Source organism: Phocoena phocoena, chromosome 15, assembly GCF_963924675.1.
Source record: "Phocoena phocoena chromosome 15, mPhoPho1.1, whole genome shotgun sequence".
NCBI classification, from domain to species: domain Eukaryota; kingdom Metazoa; phylum Chordata; class Mammalia; order Artiodactyla; family Phocoenidae; genus Phocoena; species Phocoena phocoena.
The window spans coordinates 56,211,183-56,237,841 of NC_089233.1; the positions used below are offsets into that span (position 1 = coordinate 56,211,183).

Below are 26,659 nucleotides of genomic sequence, written 5' to 3' on the forward strand. Positions count from 1 at the left end.
CCCTCCCATTCTCCTCATAGTGATTGCAAAGATCCTTAAATAACCCAGTAAGGTCAGGAAGAGATCAGATAGGGGATTTGAGGAAATCACATAGACCTGTTGTACTCTCAAAATATTGTTAAATTTTTAGGTTATAGGAGCAAAGTTTTCTAGCCCTCGTTTCCTTTCTTGCTCCTAGGAGTTGCTTTGTGACCACTGATTTGATTTAGGAACAGGAAAAGGGCCTCTGTTTTATCTAGGTTTTTAAAACCTCAATCAGGCAACCTTGCTATTGGGCATGTCAAAGAGCTACTTGCAAAGGTTGGTCTTTGTATTAGGCTGGGACTAGCAATGTATATCACTAGTTCAGTCAGCTTTTGAGAAGCTGGGAGCGCTTGTTGATGAATAAATTTGGTTAAATTAGCAATGGGGGAATCCACCTTTCAGTATGATATGCCATAGTGTTGTAACTTGAATTTTAGGGATGAGTATTTATACAAATATACTTAGAACAGGGAGGAAATTCTTCTTAAAAAGAGTGAAATGAATATGTCCCGTGAAACATTAGTGTCACTCCAAGAAAAATTTTGTCTTTGTTTTTGTTTTTAAGATGTTTTGGTTGCCAATGGAACAACGGAGCTGTTACATACAGAACACATCTGGTATCCTCGGATACGCGAGGTAAAAGATAAACATTGTCTGCTTATGGCTTCTTTGTGTTTCTACTTATTTTCAGTGTTGGTCGTGACCAATAAATTGCAGTTGCTCTTTTTCTGTTTCAGGTACTGACATGTTCATTTCTGTTGTTAAAGTAAATGTAGATGGCATCACTGTAAAATAAAGCATGCAGAAATGCTTTGTGTGACCAGACAGTATTGTTTCTTACCCTCTTTTCCATCCTCCTTTCTCCTCCTCTCCTCGTGTGTACCCACAGACCTATCTGCTTACACCCTCCGGCATAACAGCTCCCTTTTGAAGGAGCCACAGAGTCGATAGGTTGCAAAACTATTTATTCTGGCCTCAGTGTTTGCCTGTATTGGTGGAAGGAATTAAAGACACTTGTCTGCTTCAGTGTACTTGAATAGAACAGGGCGTAGGAGTCCTTAGGTGTGAAGAACAGCTGACAGTTTATCCAGATTTTCCAAAACCTATAAGATCATTCACGATTAGTTCAGAATTAACACAGATATGGCCATTCTGCACAGTAGAAACATTCCTTTAGAATTTTTGTCAATAACACTATCTTCTGAATGTCCTGCAGCGACTTACTTTTTAAAGTCAAGAATCTTTGTACTGCATTGTTCCTCTGAGGCTGATTATGAATGTTGTGTCTTAAATGAGAATTATAAATTATGTCTGTCTCAATCAGTGAGAATAGGCAAGCTGACTTTGTGTCCAGTGCCCATTTCTGTAATACTCTTACATTAGTCAGGTTATACTTAAGTTTGCTAGATCCCAGTAACCCCCACTGGTTTCTTTTGAGGTTTGCCAGGAATTTTCCAGCTATGTTATGCCTGTTATATAATAACTTGTTGTCTTACAGAATTATCAGTTGTCATTGCAGGTGACATTTAGAGTGTGTGATGTATAAGCAGCTTGCTCTTATGTCTGTCCTCTCTTGCTTCAGATCCAGGGAGCCATCATCATGTCCTCATTGATAGAAGTGGTTATCGGCCTCCTAGGCCTGCCTGGGGCTCTGCTGAAATACATCGGACCCCTGACCATCACACCCACGGTGGCCCTCATTGGCCTGTCTGGTTTCCAGGCGGCAGGAGAGAGAGCAGGGAAGCACTGGGGCATCGCCATGCTGTAAGTGTTCCAAGACCACTCAAAAGTGAACAGTAAAAATCTCCCCTCTTCCTAACACTGAGGGACAGCCTCTTTGAATGTTTTGAACATTTATATGAACTTCAGGAGACACTTAAATTAAGATTAGTCTGGTAGTTTAAACTTTATTTGCTTCATGCCAGGGAATTATTGAAGTAACATGCAGCCAAGGTATTCCAAAGACAGATTTGGCAGTGATGTGTAGAGGGAGGGTTGTAAGGTTTTAAACTTTGGGATGGGAGTAAGATGGTGACACCATTAACTCTTGGCTTTTGTGGTCATGCCAAGTCTCATACACATGAGCTGGAATACCAAGAAGCTGAATCCTTTAGATGAGACTCAAAAATACTTCCAGACTGGCAGGAGACAGAGATGCTGCAGGAGGTGTGTTGGCATCAAAGGTGATTTGGCTCCTCGGTCAGATAGCTCTGCACATCTGTCAGGAAGCTGTTACTCCTTCCAGAGTCCTGCTAGTCAGTGCTAGTCCTTTTGCACAGTACTTGAAGTTAATTAAAGATGTCACTTACCCCTTTTTAAGTAATGTCAGTAAAGACATCCAGGACTTTATAAGATTATTAGAGCCACAGAATTCTATATACCACAGATAGAACCCACATTCTCTGTGTGTATCTGTAGAGCATATGTAAGAGTTGACCATATCATAGGGAAATGGTTCCAAGACTAGAATTTTACCGATCAGTAAAATTGCTTAAAAAATTTAATAACAATACAAGAGGATTTCTAATTGTTTTTGTTTTGCTTTGTAAAATGTTCTGTAATTATTAAATAACAAGCAGTACTTGTTGAGCCTGTGCATCAGTGTTATATACCACTGGTTGTATATATTATAAATTAAGATAGGTACCAGTGTTATCCCTGTTTAACAGCTAAAGAAATCGAGGGACAAAGATGCAGAGTTAGTTGCCTAGGGTCACACAGCTAGTAAGTGGCCACGATGGTTTTCAAAACCCAAATAGTCTGACTAGAACTTAACCCATAACACTTAATTCTGCCTCTCTGTGTTAGAACATGGTTTACAAATAAAGTGAATCCTTGCATAATTGTAATCCGTGTATCATTATAAATTAAGGTATAGGAAAATATCCAGTGTTGCTCTTAATTTTCTCATTTCACCAAAGGTTGTCAATATTTCCATACCAGGATGGGTGAGTATAAGGCACGTAAGAATGTTCACTCAGTGAAATGCAGTAAGTTCCAAAATGGAGAAATTGTATTTACCATCACGCAGTAAACTTTAGGAACCAATAATAAAAGAGTGAACAAAACCCCCAAACGACTTAGAAGCAAAAGAACACCATTGTAAATAACTCAGAGAGGAACTCAAAACTTCACAATTGCTGACAATTTAGCAAATGATGTTGATAACAGCACTGGTCACACAGAGCAGTCAATTGTTCTCAAGAAAAGTCAAATAAAAGTGAAGTACATGAAGAGTTTATCTCCAGAAACTAGAAAAACATGATAAAAAATGAACACAGTGAAAGCAGGGGAAAGAATTAATAAAGATACAAAAAACATGAAACAGATAGAAGTGATACATCCCAAAGGTGGTTCTTTGGAGAATGGCAAACATATACTATAGATAGGCTTCTGGCAGGGCGAGACAGGAATGCACGCACAAAGAGAGGAATAAAACTGCAGCTCCAGGGAAGATGTGTTGAATCTGTGTTCCTGCCCCGAAACTTAAAAAAAATAATAATAGGTGGCTTCCCAGCTGTTTCATTTGATAAATAATCAAAATTGACTCCTTCTCCCCCTGACATCTGGATATTAGGGCTCCTCAGAACTTGGTCCTGGGCCTCCTCCTGTCCACATGCTCTTCCCCTGGGACATCTCATCCAGTTCGTGGCATCAACAGACATGCATTATGCTGGTGGCTTCCACAGGAACCTGAAGCCCAGGCCTCTGAACTCAGACTTACAAATCGAACCCCTGACTTGCCCTCTCCATTTGCTGTTACACAAGACATTTCAAACTTCAAAGGAAGAAAGCTCCAAACTTTCCATTCCCTCCTTGCCCCCAAACCAGTTCCTTCTGTCGTCCTCTCAGTGGCACAGCCACACACCCAGGTGCTTAAGCCAGAAGCCCTGCAGTCATCCTTCTTTCTTCACTTTTCCTCATTCCCCACGTACAGCCCATCATTCTGTCCTACCTCCAGAACAAACAAATCCCCAGTCTATCCTCTGGACTGTCATTGCCACCACTCCCAGCCATCACTTCCACACTGGTCTCCAGCTCCTTTTTTGTTCCCTTCCTGTCCATTCTCAGTCCTGTAAAATGCTTGGCCATTATCTCTTCAAGGCCTCCTCTTCTGTCTCCTCCTTTTGCTGGAATTCTAGAAGCTTTTAGGTCTTGTCATCACGATGTCTGAAACCTCACATGCTGCCCCTTGGTGGTCTGTTTACATCTCGGGCTTGGCACTCTTGGCCTCTTCTCTTTGGAATCTCAGGTGTTCATGGGAAATGATCTTGAATTACTTCAAAGATGCCCTCCTCCCCTCCATCCCTGCTTGTCTCTCTCTTTCTGGAACTTCTAGAATGTTGGTCCTCCCAAAGTCGTCCTCTTAACTTTCCTGTCTTCCATCTCTTCGTCTTTTTTCTCTATTCATAGGAATTTTCCTCAGCTTTATGACTCCTTCCATTGAGGTTTTTATTTCTGCTCTCCTGTTTTTTAGTTTCCAGAGCTCTTCTTTTGTGCTTGGGATATCAGCTGTATGAGAGCAGGGCCTTAGCTCTATGCTAGTCACCATGGCACCGACAGCACCTGGTTCACCATCTGTCCCAGGGCAGGCGTTCAGTGAGAACATTGTGAATAAGTGAAGGGGGAGGGTCGGGAGGTGTGAGCACACCCTTGACCATGGGAAGAAAAGTCAAGATGTTGTGGAAGGACTTTCATTCCTAAAGGATGTGCTCCATTGATTAGACAGTGAGTGTATTACATCTTCAAGGAACAGAGAATTCCTGCACTGTTTAAACTGTTCCTGGAGCTTTGAAAAAGAAGGGAAACTTCACAGTTCTATCCTAATGGCAAATCCTGACAGAGCTAATGCAAAAGGGAGATCCTGGACCAACTTTTTCCTTCCTGGGGTTGTGTAAAACCCTGAGCAAATATATTCAGGTAGTAGCATCTAAAGCTCAGCATTTTTGTCTACTATAAGGCTCCATGCAATCTCTAAGATGTAAGTGTATAGAAAACTTTCAGAAAAGAGCCTTAGTAGACAGCTCTGCACATACTTAATTTTTGAAGTGCTACATCTATAAACATAATCTGAAAAGAATATTCCTTGGAACATGGTTTGGGAAAACGCCGCTATAGATAATATAATAAAAGGGCAATGTATTTATCATTTCAGGAACTCAAGGATGATTAAATATTAGAAAATTTATTAATAAAATTCATTATAGGTCTCTGGTGGGTTTTATTAATAAAAATCATGGTGACAAATTTTAAAAAATTGATCAAGTTCAACCTGTATCCCTACTGCAAACTGTTAGCAGTGATAAATAAGATTTTTAAATGCCCCATACATTAATGGTGAAAGACTTAAATTAGGCCTGCCTATTGAAATCAGAAACTGAGATAAGCATGTTTATTATCAGTATCATTTAGAGTTGTTCTGGATGTGTAGCCAATGCGTAAGACAAGAAAATAAAATAATATGGATCAATACAGAGAAAGTCAGGGAGAAGGAAATGATGACTTGCCCTTAACAATAATTAAAACACATTCCAGAATTTAATAACAACACTGTGACCTGAGACAGGGTGGACATTGGTAGAGCAGAATAGGAAGGCTAGAAACATAACCAATAAAAAAACTAATATTTAGTATATGATGGCAGGTCATATTCAAAATCAGTGAGGGATGGGAGAACTGTGTAGGAAGATAATTATTTGGAAAAAAGCTAGATTTCTGGTTTATATCAGAAATACATTTCAGTTACTTACATATAGAAAATAAAACCATGAAAATGCTACAAGGAAACCTACATAAGTGTTTAATCATAAAAAAACAGGTTAGATAAAGCAGATATGGAAAGAGGAGGATTGATTTTACTACTGATGAATTTAAAACTCATATCAAAAACCAATGAAACTAAATTTTAAATGAATCTGGGAAAATATAACAAACTCCACAAGAAAGGCTAATGTTCCCAATTCATAGAGTTTCACCAATTAATTTAAAGGAGAGAGTCCTGGTGGAGTAGTGAATGAAGGGTATTGTATGAACAACCACTTAACAGAAAAAAAGAAATACAAATAAACCAATTAGTGTTTAAAAAGGGTTGCCCTCCCTGGTTATCAAATTGCATATTCATATGGAATGCTTTAGCAGTGGGGGTATTGGTGGTGGGTCAACATGGGCTCCTGAGTCAGCCAATAGATGTGGCATTTAGAGACAGACTGTCAGGGAAGAGGAAATGTGGTGAACCAGTACCTGCCGTTTCTAACATGATGCATAAGTCCCATGTTTTTCCTGAGAATATTTATTTTCTGTTTACTTTTCTTGTGGATAACTTAGAACCTATTCAAAAGTAGGATAGTGTAATAAATTGCCATGTACCATCACCAAATGCTCAAGAAAAGTCTCATTTTGTCTGTACCCCCAAATTCATTGAAATTCTAGGATTTTGAGGTTTAATTATAATTAAACAGAGAAATCTAAAGTAAAATAATAGTCCCTCCCACACACCCCCATCCCTCTAAAAAATCTTCTCATGAATAACTAACAAAAATGTAGTATTTATCCTTCCATATTTTATATTATTGATGCATAAATACAAACATGTGCACATATACAGCTTTACCATTATTTTATAATTTGTTTTTCATCCCAATAATTTGTCGGGGTCACATTTCCAATGTGTTTAGGTCTTTTTCATTCTTTGTACAACTGCACAATGTTAAGTGGTATGAAATAGTCTATATTAAACCATTCCCCAGTTGATACTCAAGCACGTTGTTTAAAATATTTGCTGTTGCAAACAATGCTGAAATACCTATTCTCATGTGTAAAGAATGAATATTAAAATAAATGATGATACAGTTTTTTAAATTGATGAAGTTGGTAGGGATTTAAAAGTATAAGACCCTGTGTTGCAGTGAGTAGCAAATGGACACTCTTTTTTTAAAAAATTTATTTTATTGAAGTATAGTTGATTTACAATGTTGTGTTAATTTCTGCTGTACAGCAAAGTGATTCTTATATACACATTCTTTTTCATTATGGTTTATCACAGGGTATTGAATATAGTTCCCTGTGCTATACAGTAGGACCTTGTTTTTTTATTGTTTGTTTGTTTGTTTGTTTTGGGGGTTTTTTTGGCTGTGCCACGCGGCATACAGAATCTTAGTTTCCCGACCAGGGGTCAAACCCGTGCCCCCTGCAGTGGAAGCATGGAGTCTTAACCACTGGACCACCAGGGAAGTCCCAGGATCTTCTTGTTTATCCATTCTATATACAGTAGTTTGCATCTGCTAATCCCAAACTCCCAGTCCATCCCTCCCCTCCCCCTTCCCCCTTCGCAACCACAAGTCTGTTTTCTACGTCTGTGAGTCTATTCTATTTTATAGATAAATTCATTTGTGTCATATTTTAGATTCCACATATAAGTGATATCATATGGTATTTGTCTTTCTCCTTCTGACTTACTTCACTTAGTATGATAATCTCTAGGTCCATCCATGTTGCTGCGAATGGCATTATTTCATTCTTTTTTATGGCTAAGTAGTATTCCATTGCATATATGTACCACGTCTTTTTTTTTTAAGTGTATGTGTTTTTTTTTTAATTGAAGTATAGTTCATTTACAATATCATGTTAGTTTCTGTACCACATCTTCTTTATCCATTCATCTATCTATGGACACTTAAGTTATTTCCATGTCTTGGCTATTGTAAATAGTGCTGCAGTGAACATTGGGGTGCATGTATCTTTTTGAATTAGAATTTTCTCCAGATATATCCCCAAGAGTGGGATTGCAGGATTATATGGCAACTCTGTTTTTAGTTTTCTGAGGAACCTCCATAGTGGCTGCGCCAATTTGCATTCCCACCAGCAGTGCAGGAGGGCTCCCTTTTCTCCACACCTTCTCCAGCATTCGTTTTGTATAGACTTTTTAATGATGGCCATTCTTTTTTTAAAAGATTAATTAATTAATTATTTTTGTCTGCATTGGGTCTTCGTTGCTACGCATGGGCTTTCTCTAGTTGTGGTGAGCAGGGGCTTCTCTTGTTGTGGAGCATGGGGTCTAGGCGCTCAGGCTTCAGTAGTTGCAGCACATGGGCTCAGTAGTTGTGGCACATGGGCTTAGTTGCTCCATGGCATGTGGGATCTTCCCAGACCAGGACTCAAACCCATGTCCCCTGCATTGGCAGGCAGATTCTTAACCACTGCGAATGATGGCCATTCTGACCAGTGTGAGGTGATACCTCATTGTAGTTTTGATTTGCATTTCTTTAATAATTAGTGATGTTGAGCATCTTTTCATGTGCCTGTTGGCCATCTGGGTGTCTTCTTTGGAGAAATGTCTATTTAGGTCTTCTGCCCATTTTTCAGTTGGGTTGTTTGGTTTTTTGTTATTGAGTTGTATGAGCTGTTTGTATATTTTGGAAATTAAGCCCTTGTTGGTCACATTAGCAGATGGACATTGGTCTCTGTGGGATTGTAAATTCACCCAACCTTTCTGTATATATTTAGCAGTTTGTATCAAGCACTTTTTAATAAGGTGTTCACTGTTTGACAGATCTGTTCTAGTCCTAGGAACTTGTCATAAGAAGACATTCAGACTGGTGCCAGAGAAGGATGATTCATTGCAGTTGTTTCTGTTGCTCCCAATGTCGTACCTTAGGGGACATGTTTAAATAAGATGTGGTACATCCAGTAGATGGAATGCTAAGCAGCCACTAAGGTGCTGATGCAGGTTGCCGTCTCTTGAGGTGAGGGTGTTAACTGAGGCTGCAAGCTAGTTGGGAAGCAGCATGTAAAGTATGATTCAAGTTTGGTCCAAATGATGACCTGTTTGTGCTCTAGGGGCAAGGGTGACATCAGATAGTCCTGTCTCCCTCTCTAATCCCGGTGCCTGGGACCCGATGACATGCTCTAAAACAGGGGTCCTCAACTCCCAGGCCGCGGGGTCCGCAGTCTGTTAGGTACCAGGCTGCACAGCAGGAGGTGAGTGGCGGGTGAGTGAGCGAAGCTTCACCTGCCGCTCCCCATTGCTCACATGACCACCTGAACCATCTACCCCCCATCCTACCCCCATCTGTGGAAAAATTGTCTTCCACAAAACCGGTCCCTGGTGCCAGAAAGGTTGGGGACCGCTGCTCTAAAAAGCCCTGGGAATTGATAGACCAGAATGCTGCATGCTTATTGCCCAATGTGAGATGATGAGTAGTCTTCGAGATTTTGTCTCTTTTTACTTATCAGCCTTTTATAATTTTTCTACATCTTAGTATGCATTGCTTGCATAATATAGGTAAGGTTAAAACAAAGGCAGACATCTATAACACACACGCCTACACACACACACACACACACACACACATATACACACATCCCTACACACACACACCCATATACACACACCCCTACACAAACACACACACACACACACTCCTAACCACAGCACACACACCCATATACACACACCCCTACATACACATATACACTCCTAACCACAACATACACACACACACACACACACACACACACACTCCTAAAAAAAACAAAAAAACAAAAAAAACAAAGGTAGACAAACAAGCAAAATGTAACATGAGATGGAAAACACCTGATGTGGTGGACAAGAACCCTGGCCTGAGGATCCAGGCTGAGATCCTGTCCCTTATGTGCTAGGCCAAGTCTTATGAACTCAGACACATCACCCACTGCTGAGCCTCTGCTTCTGCCTCTCTGCAGTGGGGCTGCCTGCGCTACCTGCCCCACGAGTGTATTTGAGGATAAAAATAGAAGAGTAGTGTTCACCTGCCCAGTTCACTTACTCAATTTCAGTTGCCATATTTGAGCCTGAGATCTGGGTGACCTTCCTTGTATTCTGTTATGTGTTTCCTTTCCATTTTTAAACGTGCTTTGAAAAGTGAACACCATAATGCAGGTGTAACTGTCAGGTGGGATGTTGCCTGCAATAATTATAACAGTAATAATAGATACCAGGCTTTTTTGGATTTTAGTATATACTTTGGAAGGAAACCAATAACTTTTTTAAGACATGAAAATTTTACGTTGGTCTAAGTTTAAAATACACCTGTTTTAGTATCCCTCATTATCATATTGGTTTTTGTTAAACTTCACCTTCCTGGGGGAGTTGGAATAACTTGGGCACCATTTATGTTTTCATCCTTGAACTGGTACTAGTCTGATGACTTTGTGGTAGTACCAGGTCAGCAAAGTGCCTGCATAGGTGGGGAGATGGTAGAGTGGTGGCCGGCTGCAGTCAACACCTCAGGTGGAATGTGACCATGAAGCTGCAGTTGACCAGCTCTTAATGAAACTGATAATTCCATCTCAGCAATTAGAATTGTGCCCAGGAACAATTAAGCTTAACTTTGACTGAGAATCAACTCTTCCTGCCAACTCTACCTCGGGTTGTAAGGGAAAGAATGAGTCCCTATGGGTGATGAGACATTGTTGTACTCCTTCATCATTTCAGCGGTGGGAAGCCATCCCACACCTGCCACACATGGGGCACCAGACAGATGAGGTTGTGTTGGGTCCTGCTGCAGGGGGGCGACCAGCCGACCTGCCTCCTGCAGCATTCAGTGTACCTGGGTCAAGAGTGTGGGACTCGGTAGAGAGAAACTGTCGAGTCAACCCAGGCAACCCTGCCTTCACAAACAGTGCGGCAAGGTAGTTCAGAACCCAGGCTGTAGAGCTAGACCTCTGGCCCACGTAGCTGCATGATCTTGGACTGCTGGCTTTGTTTCTCTGTAAAGTGGATGGTTATAGAAGCCGCTGTAGAAGGCTGGGATGATGGGCAGGAAGACCTATGTGTAATGTCTGACACAGAAACCTCTCAGGAATATTATTATTAATATTGAATTCTACTGTATATAGCTTTCTTAAATATTGAAGTTTTACTTTTTGCTTTTTAAAAGTAATTTATGTTCCTTACAAGTAAATCAGAAAATACAGAAAAGTGGGGGAAAAAAGGTCACAAATCACATTGCCACCTGAAGCCAATCCTTCTGAGCATTTTGGGTCCTGTCCTTCTTACCTGTTTGCATGCATGCATGCATGTGTGTGTGTACATGCACTCTTGTGTGGTAGCTGCTTTTTAGTTAATTTATAGTTGTAATTATACTGTGCAGTATGTTGTTATCTGTCATCTTGTTTTTTTCCCTTACATAGTGTGAGATTTTCCTATCAGTGTGTACATTCTTTGGGTTTTCTTATTCTATTAAGGAATATTTAGCGAAAGCATTTACATGACAATTTCATTTCCATATCTAGAAATGTTAAGATCTAAAAATCATTTCCAAAAAATATGATTTCCCAAATGATAGAGGACGAGCAGCTTTGTAGAGAAATGAGTTGAACACATGTGGTCAATTTTGCCATTGAAGATTTGAGTATTATTTTTAACACAGATATAACAGCCTTTAACCTAGATCATTTTCTTTCTCTCCTCAGGACAATTTTCCTAGTATTACTGTTTTCTCAATATGCCAGAAATGTTAAATTTCCTCTCCCAATTTACAAATCCAAGAAAGGATGGACTGCATACAAGTTACAGCTTTTCAAAATGTTCCCTGTGAGTAGTCACCTTTTTTTTTTTTGGCAATATTGCCTTTGGTTCATATGTAAAATGTTTATATGAGAAGAGGGGTTTTAAGCAGGTCATCCTGGGGGGACCATGTCTGTGTGATGATATCAGGGTACTAATGACCACCCAAATCACCATGGACCTAAAATTTAAAAGCAGTGGAAGTTTCCAATGCTGGAGTCCTTTTAGCAGTATGTGAGAGGACATTGATTGTCCTTGGAATTGAGGGAGGTCTGACTCCATGTGGCCTTTTCAGGCCCATTGTCCGTTATTCTTATTTTACTAGCCAGATTCGGGCTAAATCACTTTACTACATAAAATTGCTCTCTCTAAATGTGATTCCATTCAAGGAATAGTTTCTAAGCAGATCCCTTATGTATTTTTTCTGCGAAGTACTGATGATGATGGGCTCTGGGGTATGATACTCCGACTGCAGGAAGGCGTCTTTTGCCAACAACCACCACTTCTGTTGGCCTGACAGAGCTTTTTCCTTTGACCACTTCAGATCATCCTGGCCATCCTTGTGTCCTGGCTGCTCTGCTTCATCTTCACAGTAACAGATGTCTTCCCTCCTGATAGCACGAAGTACGGCTTCTATGCTCGAACTGATGCCAGGCAGGGTGTGCTTCTGGTAGCCCCGTGGTTTAAGGTCCCATACCCATGTAAGTATTCTGGTGGCCAAGAGGGGTCAGGAGCCCACAAGGGCCCAACCTAGAGGAGTTGGAAGTTGGCAGGAGGCTCTCCAACACGAAAGGCCTTCTTTGTCCCAGAGCATGCCCTGGAAATCTTACCATTCTGGCCCTTAGAGGATTAGACCGCAGAAAAGGGAGGCAGGAGGCTTTGTCCCCAGAGGGCCATAATTAACACACAGAGACTAACCAGCTCCCTTCTCAGGTATACTGGTTGTTTCTTTTGGTTCCACTAAGGCAAAATCCCAGGCATAAAGGGGTCTCTTGCCAGATTTGATCTCTGGTGGCCAGGATTTGAGGGCAGCTGCTTAGAAAGGCAAGTACAGAGCTGCACAGTACCCAAGCCACTGAAATGAACAGACTTGAGTGGGAGGGGCCTGAAGATTAGCAGATGGCTCAAGCATGATGGAGTTTGTATAATCTTTTAATGGGTAGCTATAATTTTTTTTTAATTTGGTCACAGCTGTCAGGTAAACTAATATTCATTCACAAATGGATGGACGATGGATCTTACGTCATAATTTCAGTGTTGGGTAACTCTTAGCCAGGTGGCAGGGATGTACAATCCCCATCCAAGGTATCTCTTGGATTCATGTGTAGCGTTTTCTAGACCCCAGCCCCAAAAGTGATTGGTGTGAACCCAGTGATGATTGCATGCTTGTTGTTGTATTGTGACGAGTCTGTTCCTGGCATTTAAGGTTTTTATTAGAATGGAAACCTGAACTTAGTTGGGTTGTGCCAATTTATGCCCCTGTCCAGCAGTCACATTTTCATATTTTATGACAAGGAGGAAGAGCCAAGGATATTAAGACTGGGTTAGAGATAACTGTTCTAAGGATTTCCCTGGAGGTCCAGTGGCTGGGGCTCTTGTGCTTCCATTGCAGGGGGCACGGGTTCAATTCCTGGTCAGGGAACTAAGATCCCACATGCCACGACATGGCCGAAAAAAAAGAAAAGTTAACTGTTCTAAGCATGTTAAATGATAAGGATGCTGGCAGTTGTTCCTTCTGGTCTTGACACATTTACAAACACTGTAAAAAGCTTAGTCTTTCTAAAAAACATTCTCATCAGATTATATGGTATAAGTATGTATTTATGTATACACAAATTCGTCCCCCCATTCCCCCCCAGTACATGGTTCATAAACATACATGTAATCTGAGATAAAGTGAGTTTAAAAGTCGATTGGTGAGGGAGTCAGGGGAGGCATGGGAGGACAGGTAGGAGGAAGCCCCCACAGCACATGCGGGGTGGTCCTTGCTGCCTGTGCATGTGGCTCCCAAGATGAGCACAAATAGAAACACAGAGTGGGGTGTCCAGGAGAAGCAGCTGTGCGTGTGTTGAAAGACCAGAGAGATTTTGCTCAGGTACCATGGGGCCCATGCACAAGGAGGCATAACTGAGTTGGACAGGACCTTAATGTCATGACTGCAGAGAGTGCTGTCTGGCTCCTCTTGACAACAGCCCTTGACTGCCACCAGCTTCTCTATTGCCAGAGCTTCCCTAGATAAAGAGCTACTTCCAGAGCCAGAGGATGTAGTCTTATGTACTCGCTAATGATTTGGCTTAATCCAGAGACAAGTTTTCATATATCTAGAGCAGTGGTTCTTAGTCTTTAATATGCTAAGAATTACCTGGATTAGTTGTTAAAATACAGATTTCTGGTCCAAAATGTCAACAGTGCCAAGTTGAGAAACCTGCTATAAAGTAACAAAATAAATTAAAGCTTCTAGATAAGAGGAAAGATGAAATAACAGACTTAAATAGAAGGCTGGAAGCCAGCAGGTTTAAAATTTAAATAAATAATCTGAAGGAAAAGGGATCAAAAATTAAGATAACAAATTTTAAATGTTGAAGTAAATGGAATAAATATTTTTAAAATAAGGACTTCAGGCAAAGGGGAAAAAAATAAGAAAGCAGTAAAAAAGTAAAAAGAAAATAAAAGGCAATTTCTGAAAAATAATAAATGGCAAAATGAAACAAAAATACAACCCCCAAAATCAAGATACTAAAATGAAACCACAGTGCTACATCAGCAAAGGTAGCCATATAAAATGTTATCTAGAAAACACAAAATGTTGCTTGATAGAGAAATCATCTTCATGAGAAGAATCCATTCCAAACCAATCCAGAGACGAGATGTTGACCAAGCCAGTTGCTGGTGGGTCTGCACCTTGAACCCCTGACTACAGGCTGCCTCTGCACCCCCTGGTCAGCTCCCACAGGGTAAAGTGAGCTCCAGGCAGGGAAAGTTCTGTCTACACATATACTCCAGGCATATTCTGCACATCTTACTTTACATGTCATCTTTTTCTTCCCAAACTTGTGGTTGCTCCCATTACCTATGAGACAGAGACCAAGCCCTTCCAGGGGGCTGGTCAAGGCCTTCCAAACCTACCTGCCCCATGCTGCACACCCTCCTCTGCTGAGCACTAGCCTATTCTTGCCCAGCTGCATCCATCCACTGATGCTCAGGCTGCTGCCTACCCAGAACGCCCTCTCCACCTGTCTCCTGCTCTCCAGGCCCTTCTTGGATAGGGACTGTGCTACTTCCTGACTTCGTAACTGGTACTCATTGTGACCTGGTTTGGATTGCCTTCATTTGAAGTCTAATCATTGCACTGGTTCCAAGATCTTTTAGTGTTCTGATCCCTCAGTACACTGTTGGCCCCTGCACAAGAGAACATTTTATACATTTCTTTTTTCACTGTCCTTTCTATTTAGTAGCTCTATTATAACTAATGGTTCAGGGAAAGAAGGTCTAGGTACTTTACAAAGAAGTTTATTCGTTCTAACAGTGAAGGTTCCTCATGCTATTTTTATTAAATAAGATCGATGGTTTTTGGTATCCAAATAGATATACTTTTAAAGAAAAAAATACCCTCTAAAAATTAAATCTGGATAGGATACTCAAAATGAAGCTACCTGGGGACTTTGCTTTGCTTTCTTAAAGGAAACTCTTTAATTTTCCATAACATGGTTTACTTAAAAAAAAAAAAAAAGTGCTGGAATTATACTAGAGAAGGGTTATCTATACTTTGTGCCATGCTTTACTGTTGGGATTTAAATTTAGCTGGTGATTTTTCATTTGACGCCACCCCCTGGGCAGGAGCACTATTTTGTATCATGCTTGCACAGCAGGGCTAAAAATCCTCTTCATACAAATTCCTATGCCAACAAAGCAGGCTGTGTTGAACTGTAATTTAACAGACACTGAGTGTGGCTTTGAAGCAGGAAGAGAAGCACCCACCTCTTCCAGCCAAACAATTTCTTCTTTTAAATAAAGCAGATCAATCCTGGTTATGGTTGTCTTCATCCAACTCAGAAACTATTCCCAGGCATATAGTTCACTGATGACTTAGGTGTAAAAATAAATAGTTTCCATGAGCTTCAAAAATCTGAGTGGATCTTGTAGAGTCCTCTAACATACTGAAGGACTCAAGGTCCTGAAAACTTTTGCCTGCCTCTCTAAGAAAGTTCATGAGGCTTTCATGCTTGTTTTCCTTCCTTAGTTCAATGGGGACTGCCCACCATCTCTGCGGCTGGTGTCATCGGCATGCTCAGTGCGGTCGTTGCCAGTATTATCGAGTCTATCGGGGACTACTACGCCTGTGCAAGGCTGTCCTGTGCCCCACCGCCCCCCATCCATGCAATAAACAGGTGCGTTCCTGAGAAAAAACAAGCTCTTCATTGGGCCCAGCGCCTCATACTTTGCTCTTTGGTTTGGATAACCAAGAGTTTCAACATGAAGTAGCCAAGCACCAGGGCTCTTTATTGGCTGTTTGTTTTGGACAAGTCACTGCCCCCATTTTGCCCTGATTTTCCTCATCCATAATATGGAGCAGAATTCCCACCTTTCTTCCTCATGGTAACAGTTGTATAAGACATTCTCTGTGAGATCACTCCAGACCTTAAACTCACCAAAACAAGTACCAGATACTGCCATTGTTCTGTGCTTGGTTTGGGTCATGGATGTATTGTCCCCTTTGATTTCTTGTTTTCCCAGCTGTTCTATTCACAGTTACAATTCATATATAGAGAGACAGGAGCAGGAATAAATGAAGCCTGTAGAATCTAGAGGTTTATGAGCTGTGGGGTTTATATTCTCAGCACATCTGGTCTTTAGTTTCTGGATGCTGGGGGCAAATTGGGCCCTATGGAAGCTGCAGAGAAGAGAAAATAGCCCAGATCATTCTGCCTTTCCCAGCCAGCTGCCACCCTTCCAAAAGGGATTGTGTGTGATGAGATCCAAAGGACTGGTGTCTTAGCACCTCTTGCATTGGTTCTGTTGGGGTTTAGAGTCCTGGTTTTTCTGTTTTTCTCTAATGGAGTTATTGCATATGAGTAAATTACTTATATACTGATTCTTTTAAAAGTTCTAATGTTTACAAAATTACAAAGCATTTCCTTTCTGATAAAACTATATAGTAATAGGAAAGGAATCAAATCAATGGATGACCCATGTTTGTCTTAGATTCCAACAAATGACTTTATATTTCTGGCTAAAATCTTCTAATTTGGAATAATTTTTCAACATTTGTGTCTGATGTGTGGTTCAGAGATGTACTTCTCAAAAGTTGAATGAGCATGGAGAATACTGTTAAAATGCAGGTCTTCAGATCTGGGATGGGGCCTGAGAGTCTGCATTGCTAACCCCTCCTGGGGAGTGTGGAGGCTTCAGGTCTGTGGACCCTGCCTTTGGGTCACAACCATTTAGAGTGTATTTCAGAGTATTTCTCCCATGGAATGAATGTTTTTCTTTCCCCCATTCCTTTACGTTTTAGGGGGATTTTCGTGGAGGGTCTCTCCTGTGTTCTCGATGGCATATTTGGTACTGGGAATGGCTCTACTTCATCCAGTCCCAACATTGGAGTTTTGGGAATTACTAAGGTACAAATATTTTTCTAATTAAATGGTTGGGCCTCTAAATGTTGATCCATTTCATTGATTGGTCTGGCCACTGTGAGTTCCAAAAGGATGGCCTCCAATTCCGAGATCATCTTCTTCCCCATCTCTTATTTTTTCATTGATGGGTTTATGGAATGCTGATAGAGGTCTCTTTCGCCTTGACTGACCTGAGTAGGCAGGCACTCTGGTGCTATTCCTTCATACATTCCACAAATTTTTATTAAGCACTGACCCTTTGCCAGGCTACTGTTCTAGGCACTTGGGATACATCAGTGAATAAAAAAGAGAAATATCCCCATCGTCTGTGGAGTTTAGATTCTAGCAGAGGAAGACAAGCAATAAATAGTAAGCATAATAAGTATGACAGAAATATGGGGCAGGGTGGGGGATCAGGAGGGTAAGTGTTAAATCGGGTAGTCAGGCTAAGCCTCGTTGAGAAGATGACTTTGAACGAAGACCTGATGGAGCTGAGGGAGGGAACTGTGCAGGTACCTGGGGAGGGGCATTCATTCCGGCAGGGCAACCGCCAGTGCAAAGCCTATCACAGGAGCAGGCTGGCACTCTGCAGATCAGCAAGGAGGCTAGTGGGGCAGGAAGCAGAGAGGGAAGTGGGAGTGGGCCTGGTAAGAGCAGATAAGGTTCTTGGGGTAGCTGAGGGCCAGGTCCTGCAGGCCTACAGGCTGCCAGGGGCCGAGTGGAAGTGGGGGCCGCAGGGTGTGACTCCATCTGATTTTTTTTTTTTTTTTTAAGAATCACTATGGCTGCTATGATGAAAGTAGAACATGGTGGGCGGGAGAGGGGGTAGAACCAAGAGACCAGTTAGGAGATGGCACTAGTTCTAGATGAGAAATTATATTACTCATTACAAATAAATCAATCTTACAGTAACACAGTTTTCAAACTGCAGCAGCATCATTCTCTTTCAGGTGAAATCGGTTGTGGAGTTAAGTGGCAGCACAAGCCACAGTGAGTCACTCAGATTGAAGCAGTGCCTGGGTCTGAAGTCCTCCTCACTTGTCTCTCCTCCCCACCCCACTCGAAGCACAGACACCACAATCCAGCCTCAGTAAAAAGGAGGCTACTTCTTGGCCTTTCAAATTTACTAGCAAATAAATTTTATATCCCAGTTGCTTTGGGCCAGAGCTTGCTGTTTGCCCAGGGTGTTGAGGAATGCAGCTCGGCCCTGGCCATTGTATGTTGCACAGCTAGACACCGTTAGAACTGGTTCACCATCTAGGGTGGCCTGCATGAGTCAGAGGTCTTCCTCCTGAACTTGAGAACCTGGAGGTGGGCTGGAGCCTTCTAGAACTGTTTGACCTCTTTAAAATTAGAAATCCTCCTCCAGCCCTCTGCAAGATTATATAACCAGATGAAAAGAAACCAGATACTTAGTTTGGTTAATTGTAACTGCAAATCCAAGTGAAAGGGAGCAGGGCATGCACTGTGCAAGCCTGACATGCTGGTTGATTTCCTGTAAGTTGGCCAGGCCATCACAGAGCTCAGCCTCAGGTGTGCTGGTGGCCCCATGCCTGTTACTCCTGGCACATGACATGTGAGGGCTGTCTGATGGGCACTTCCTCCAGGATGCCTGGGTCCTATTGCTGCCCATGGTGAGAGCAGATGCTGAGCATACAGAGCTAAGGGAAGGGTCAAATGGGCACCAAATGGGGCATAAGCCACTCACTCTTTAGCCAGTTTGCTGCCATGAGCCTGTAGACATGTAACTAATCCAAAATAACAGAGTAGTAAAATAATTATAGATGGAGGGACTCTTGGGGAAACAGTTTAACAAGCCAGCTCCCTTTCTGCACCTTTTAAAAACACATCATCACATAATTTAACCAAGGTCACTGTAGGGAGTAAGTAGTGCTGTCATTAAGGTTTCTTCTAAAACTTGACTGAGATGGTTTGGGGAATAATTATCTTTATTATAATTTCGATAGTGCTAGCTTATTCTGAAAAGGCACCCTGCCCGCATTTTTTAATTGGGCCAATTGATCTTACCTCGGAATCCCTTTGGACCCATTTACCCTAGGCAAAGGCCTTATCCATTTGAGAACAATATCAGCCCTGGAATTGGTTTCCATTGCCCTGACTCACAAGGGGGTGTAATTGAGCCATCTACACAGATGCCGTGGGGTGGGGAAGTAGGACTTGCACCAGAAACTTCTCTGTGGCCAGAGCCATGTGGCTGATGGAAGATTCCTGCCCAGGAAAAAGGAAGCACAAGGTTATAGGCAGTATTCTGCCTCTTTTCCAGCTGAAGGACTTGGGACAGTCATTTTCTGATTAGAACTCAGATCTGAAATCTGACAGTTCTAGATCTAGATCTGTGTTATCTAATATGGTAGTCAGTAGCCACATGTGGCTGGTGGCCACAGGAAAGCACAGATACAGAACGTTTCCATCACTGTATGAAATTCTTCCAGACACCACTGTCTGGACCATTGTATCAGACTTCCAGAACAAATAGAAAGAGGGTGATATGTGGCTCTTCCAGAGAATCTACCTCCATTTCCTGGCAACTCCACTGTTTGCTATCCTTTATCCAGTTATGGCGTTCCATGTACAGACATGGACATTCTAACTATTTGATCAGAGTTGAGGCTGCCTACCCCATTGTGTGTTCTGAAGTTCTGAGGGTTGAATGGGTTGGATTCCATGTGCAGGACTTCTCTGCTGAGTGTGTTCCAGTGTCTGTCCCACAGAGAAGGGCAGCATGACATGGTAGGGAGGTGGCTGCTTTGGATCCAGCCTTGGCTCCATCACATTCTCCTAAAGTGACCACGGGCAAGAAACGTCACCTCTCTGAGTTTCTATACCCTTGTCTGTAAAGATAACTCGCAAGGTTTTGGAATTAATAACTTGATGTAAAACACTTAGCATGTGGTTAAATAAGCAAAATAGAGATACTGTTATATGATATTTAGCCCTAAGTTTATTTCTAGGAAGAGTAAACACCATCTTCCCTGGCTGAACTATCTCTTTGATGGTATCCAGAGGGAGGTCATTTCTCCTCTGCAGCATACCACCCTGTTGAACACTTTGGAAAGTCAGAAATGCAGTGTCGATTTTTCAGTGGCCCTAGGCAAAGCCACAGTTCAGGAAGGAGATCAGAAGGGAGTCTGGGAGGTGATTCCAGGGAGTGGAGAAAGGAGATGTGAAGGCTCCATGTAAGCACCAGCAGGGCAGGGATTTTTAGGGCTGTGTCTCTGGTGTCTGGAACAGAAATGTGTAATAGGCACTCACTTAATGTTTGTTGAACAGAAGAATGGCTAACTTGCTGCTTTTTTTGGACAGCATCTAAGGCAGATCAGCCTTCCTTGCATGGTTTTCATAAAAGATTTATTGTTTCAGGCATCCCTAGGGTCAGCTCAACCCTCCCCCCTGCACACCTAAATGGGCTGACCTTGCTGGGAGGTGGATCCCTCTGTCTGGTTGCTCTTTCTCTTACTCATGCCTCAAGACCATCTCCAGGGAACCCTCCCCAACTTTTCAGAGTTTTGTCTTCCCACTGGACTCCCACACAACATAACAATTGCAACAGTACAATTATTTTATCATAAGCTTGTGACTTACTCATCTTTGTATCCACCACCGCCCCCCATCCCAGTTTCCCAAGTGCTCGTCACATAGTAGGTCCTTGAAAATGCTGAAAAACAAGCTATCTGTAAATTAAAGCCTTCCTAATCATGTATTACAGCCACGTGTAAGTCACTTTTGCTCCATTTGCCAGTTTGCATGACCTTTTCACCACTCCCCTGCACACAGTGGTGGTATAATGGGAGGAACTGTAAATTGGAGTAATGGACGCTAGGCTCCAGTGTCAGCTGTGACTGATTCTAGCTGGACAGCTCAGTAAAAGATTCAATTCTTATTCTGAAATTGACCTTTGGGCACATTGAGAAGCTGTTGGAAGGTCCAGCCCAGCATCATCCAGTAGAACAGTGCAATAGTAGAAGTGTTCTGTACCTGCACTATCCCCTGTGGGAGCCCCCAGCCACACATTGCCTACTGAGCACTTGAAATGTGACTAGTACAACTGATGGACTGACTTATACATTTCATTTCATTTTAGTTACTTAAAATTTAAGTAGCCATCTTCTATTCACTGTAAGTCGTACATAAAGCCCTGTGGACACTATTCCATTTCTGGAACCTCTTTTATCCAGTTTACGTCCTCAGGATGTTTTCCTGGGAGAGACAGCACAGAGTAGGGGCCAACAGTGTAGGATTCTTGAGCCCAGTGCTAGCTCCATCTCTTGCTACCTGCGTGACAGTGGACTAGGTGAACGCTTCTAGAAGGCAGAGATCAAGCTTAACCAATAAAGTTGGGACCACATGGGAAATGCTTTACATGGTGCTGCAGAAGTCCAGAGTTGGGGAAGCCAAGCCTTGGAATCAAAGAAGGCTTTACAGAAGAGGTAGCATTGGGGTCGTATTTTGAAGGATGTGTCTGAGAACTGGCCAGAAGGGGGATGAGAACCCGAAGACTTAGGCAGGGGACTGACCTCCCAAGTCACGATGTTAAAGAGGTCACTCCATCATAGTGGAGAGGACATGTGGGCAGAGGAAAGGCCAGAGGCAGCAGTTTCAGGTGGGAGGCTGTCAAATAACCTAATGCTTCCCAGGTGCTGTTCAGACTATTTTATATTGCATCTCATTTAATCCTCAAAGCAGAAGCACACCGTTCATTGTTACAGAGATGAGGATCCTGCCACCCAGAGAGGCTAATGCCTGTCTCATAGTTAGAGGTGGAGCAGAGACAGGAGCCAGGCAGCTCCTGCACTCTTTGGTCTCCAGGCTGTGCCACCTCTAATGAGTAATACACCAGGAGGAAAAGTAGTTCCAGAAATGTTTGGGGGTTTTGTCTGATTTGCCAGAACCCAGAAGAGAAGCAGGGGCCAAGTGTAGTTTTTGCATTTGAGACACTAGAAGATCATCCTGGCCAGTGACTGTGGGCATTAGAAACCCAGGACCAGAGCGCAGGAGCAGGTGCACACTGAGGTGACATTGCCCAGGGCTCGGAGACGCAAAGGCTGAGCCCCAGGATCCCCGTAGTCAAGGAGAGCAGAACAGTCAGCTTCTGGCAAGAACCGGATGGGATGGGAACAAGGAAAGGTGGTGGTAATCTTTTTACTCTAGTTGTGTTTATAGTAATACTTATGTGTTTAGAGTACTGAGATCAATCCTCATTGTGAAATGAGACTGAACCCTCTTAACTAAAAGTTTTAAGAGTAATCCAGATTTTGTCTGTGGGTTTTGTCACATTTTCCCGCGGGGCCTGAGTAGTTGTGTGTGCTGCTGGAGGGCCTCAAGGTTAACGCCTGTCTCTGCCCTCTGTGTGTCCCACAGGTTGGCAGTCGTCGGGTGATACAGTACGGCGCAGCACTCATGCTGGCGTTAGGCATGATTGGAAAGTTCAGTGCCCTCTTCGCCTCGCTCCCGGATCCTGTGCTTGGCGCCCTCTTCTGTACTCTCTTTGGTAAAATTCCATTTCCTTGATAGCCGGCTTCCTTCTCAGGCTCCTTTTCTTTCTTCACATTTGCTAAGGAATCCCTTCAGTGAGATTGAAGGTAACGATAAATTTCTTTTTTAAAATACAAAAGGATATACCTTAAAAACATATAAACACAATATATCACTTTCTGAGTTGAGTTGATGTTAAAGGTAGAGTAATTGAGCTAGGAAAAATCAAATTAAATTTTATTCCCTCTAGTTGCCATTTCTAATTGATTTAAACTCAGATATCTTCCCTTCTGGGCCATTTAAAACTGACCATTTTTACGATGGGACTCGATTTGATCTCTGTGCCATTCAGCTATAGTAATCAGGGGCTTGATATTTGGGTGCATTTCCCAATGTAATTGAAATTGTTTGAATCAAGTTTTTGAGGGAGAACCAATGTCCTTAGTTTTTTGTCTGGTCTAAAAAAAGCATAGGGTGATGTTTATGCCCCTTATTTAGGCCCAAATAGTGCCTAAGCCGAGGGTCATTTGGATCAGAGACCCAGGTGGTCACATTTTCGTCCCTGTCCTGTCACTACACAGTCTCCCAACCTGTTTCTGATGGGACCGAGAAAGGACATTGTAGGGAGTCTGTCTTCAACAGTGTATCTGTCATCCATGCCATAGGTGAGATAATGGAACTTGTGGTCTAATGTTTTTCTCTCCAGGAATGATCACAGCTGTTGGACTCTCTAACCTGCAGTTCATCGATTTAAATTCTTCCCGGAACCTCTTTGTGCTTGGATTTTCAATCTTCTTTGGACTTGTCCTTCCAAGTTACCTCAGACAGAACCCTCTCGTCACAGGTAGGGAAAACAGGCCTTGAATCTTGTGGGGAAGTTGGAACCACAGCCAGCACTTCACAAACAGCTCATCACCAGTTAGAGAGTACTTTAGAACTTCAGGAATCATTTTGATGAATGTTCATCTGTGTTTTTCATTTAAATCCCACTTGGCTGAAGCTTCTCTGGAAGCCCTTTGCACTCCTAACCACCTGTTTTCCATAGCAGGTGAACCATTTTACATTCCCACCAGGTATGTGGGACACAGTGATTTCTATTTCTCCATATTCTCACCAAACATGTTATTTTTCTGTTGAGGATCATTATATTTTTAAATATAGAAAGTGTGTGAACTTCTGTCTTAATTTATCTCATTCATGTGATAACATCTTTAGAAATAAAGTTGCTCCTAATTAAAAGAAGCTAAGCACTAATTAGTAACCCAGAATTCTGAAGCCCTTCGTTTGATTGCTGACCCCACAAATATTTTTGTTGTCTTGTTATTCACTTTGTAAAATTTTCAGCCTTACAACAGCCATCTTTTATATTGATTTTTTTTTTAATCTGCAAACAACACCGCCCTCCACCCCCAAAGTCTTCATAGTTCATTACAGGTTGAACTTCACTGTATTAGATTTATCATCTGTGAACCATTGTTAGGAATTTTCCTTATGGAGATAACTTGATTATTGTTGAAAGCATTCATAGTAGTTTAACATGTTACTGGCAAAAATTTATCTACCCATGCATAGCAGAAATTTACACTTTTATGCACTGTATTGACGGACTGGCAATTAGTGTCCACCCCAGTGTTCCTTTCTAAGTCAAGGGCAGGCCTGTTCTGGCTGGCAGTGACCAGTTGCTATGTCATTTTCAGGGATAACAGGAATCGATCAAGTGTTGAATGTTCTTCTCACAACTGCTATGTTTGTAGGAGGCTGTGTGGCTTTTATTTTGGATAACACCATCCCAGGTATGTGGTATATATCAAACAACATGCTTTATTACATATGTGACTTACTTTTTTTTGACAAATAAATATGGGAAGCAGGAAGAGTAAATCAGTTCAAAGCAATCACTGGTTAAAACTGTCTTTTCTAAAGTGGTTAAGATGACACTTTCAGCCACCTTTCATGAATCACTGTTTTGCTAATAAACTTAGTTTTTTTTTTTCCTTCTTGCTGAATTACATTTAAGAAAAAGCAGGTGAATTCCTTGCATATGGTGAAGTGGCAGCGGGATGCCTTAAGCATGCTCCAGCTGCCTGCCCTTCTGCTCAACCTTGCCTGGAGCTCTGCAGTTTGGCTTTCGTTGACTTGTTCACACACTCCTGAGCCAGCTGCTACCAGTGGGCAGCACTTCTCCTTGTGGAGCCTGTCCTTTAAATTAGTCATTGCAGAGGCAGGCCACTGCCAGGACCAGTGCCTGAGAGATGTATGGAGGCAGCTCTCTCTCCAACACCCATAGCCCTTGTTTCACAGCTGGTGCGTTCTATGCCAAGTGCTGGGTGATGGACTAGGATGTGATGTCAGCCCTGCCTTGTGGCCTTCCCAGCTTCCTAGAGGAGGCTGCTTTGTATCGTTGTAAAGTGCTGCCATGGACGCACTGGTAGATTCATCCGCTGTCAAGCAAGGATGATGTTTATTCTGGAGCTTGAAGGTTTTATTGAGATTTTGCCCATAACCTACCTCCAAAAAGCCTCAATCAAGAAGAGGTTACTAGGGGCGCAAGGGGTGAACACATCTGGCAGAAGGAATCACACACATGAATAGGTGGAAGGTGTTAGATTTGTGGGAGGCCAGTAACATCCTCTTTCTCTCCTAAGTCAGCACTAAGTGAGAGAGAGACAAAGGAGTCAGGCAGATGGAAATTAAAGTCAATTTTATTACTGAAATGCCCATGGGAGGGCATAGCTTATATGTGAGAGGTTCCTAACCCCTGCACCATAGAGTCAAGCTCAACACCCAGGCTCAGGCAGAGAAGTACATTGTTAGGGCTCCCATGTAGCTAAAAGCAGGTGCCAGTGCTCCTCTCTGCACTGGAAAGATTTTTGAAAAGGAGTCCAGGAGTTGCTGAACCCTGTAGGTCCAGATCTTTCTCCCTGACTCATCTGTCAGGGTATAGAATTGCCAGGACTGTTATGCCAGTGGCAATTCATCCTCACAGGAGCACAACAAGTGGGGAATATGTGACAAATGCACCCCCCACCCACTGAAATGGAGCAAAACAGTATAAAAAGTGATATGTCTGGATGAGTGGTGGGTGGGTGTGCAATGACCAAGTGGTGAAGGCATTGTGAGATGTAATAATGACTCTGGGCCCCATTTTGTAAGATCAGATCCGCGTTTTAGAGAGAAGTGGTTCTTTTGAGGGATTAGTGGTTCTTAGATTTCTGGATTGGGCATCAGCTACTCCTCAAGTGTTCTTTGTGTCATCCCATTCCTTTCAATCTATGAGACAGCAGCAGTGGAGAATCTCAATTCTTGGTAGAACTATTTAACTAAACATTCCATTGTTCTGTTTTTGTTTTGTTGTGTGTGTGTGTTCCACAGGTACTCCAGAGGAAAGGGGAATCAGGAAATGGAAGAAGGGCGTGGGCAAAGGGAGCAAGTCTCTTGATGGCATGGAATCCTACGACTTGCCATTTGGCATGAACATTATTAAAAAATACAGATGTTTCAGCTACTTACCCATCAGCCCAACCTTTGCAGGTTACACATGGAAAGGCCTCAGGAAGAGCACTAACAGCCGGAGTTCAGATGAAGACTCACAGGCCACAGTATAGCCGTAGCTCGCCCTGTGGCCCAGCCGCAGTGAGGCATGAACCTGTAGTTCCTTGCTGAGTAACAAGCAGTAACATATATGTTTGTAGATCTGCATTTACATTGTCCACCCCAGAGCTAAGACAGATTACAAGTAGCTTTTTTGTTGTGGGTTGTGATCCTGTCTAATATGGTGTCTCACCTATCTTTTTATTTAAGCCCTTGACCCTTTGCCCTTGAGAGCATCCATTGCTGGCCATGGTCACTGAATTTGAAGTTCCTGTCCTCCTGTGGGAGTGGATGCTTGAAGCCCACAGTGATTCCTTGTTTTCAGTCCCCTTCTAATACCCTGTGCTAGCTTTCTTACAGGCCACCTCCAGGGTCCAGGGGCTTTCTGTACTTG

General features: G+C 42.4%; 1 protein-coding gene across 1 annotated transcript in view; it reads left to right on the forward strand.

Annotated features, from left to right (window-relative positions):
• The window catches only part of SLC23A2 (solute carrier family 23 member 2), a 93,492-nt gene extending 67,111 nt beyond the window's left edge, over positions 1-26,381 (forward strand). Inside the window, exons 6-15 of the mRNA XM_065893695.1 lie at positions 590-660; positions 1,607-1,788; positions 11,476-11,596; positions 12,114-12,270; positions 15,810-15,957; positions 17,082-17,187; positions 22,561-22,690; positions 23,381-23,518; positions 24,372-24,467; positions 26,047-26,381. Of these exons, the coding sequence (XP_065749767.1) occupies positions 590-660; positions 1,607-1,788; positions 11,476-11,596; positions 12,114-12,270; positions 15,810-15,957; positions 17,082-17,187; positions 22,561-22,690; positions 23,381-23,518; positions 24,372-24,467; positions 26,047-26,279 (1,382 nt within the window). The 3' untranslated portion in view covers positions 26,280-26,381. The remainder of the gene's footprint in view (positions 1-589; positions 661-1,606; positions 1,789-11,475; positions 11,597-12,113; positions 12,271-15,809; positions 15,958-17,081; positions 17,188-22,560; positions 22,691-23,380; positions 23,519-24,371; positions 24,468-26,046) is intronic.
• Positions 26,382-26,659: the final 278 nt, after the last annotated feature.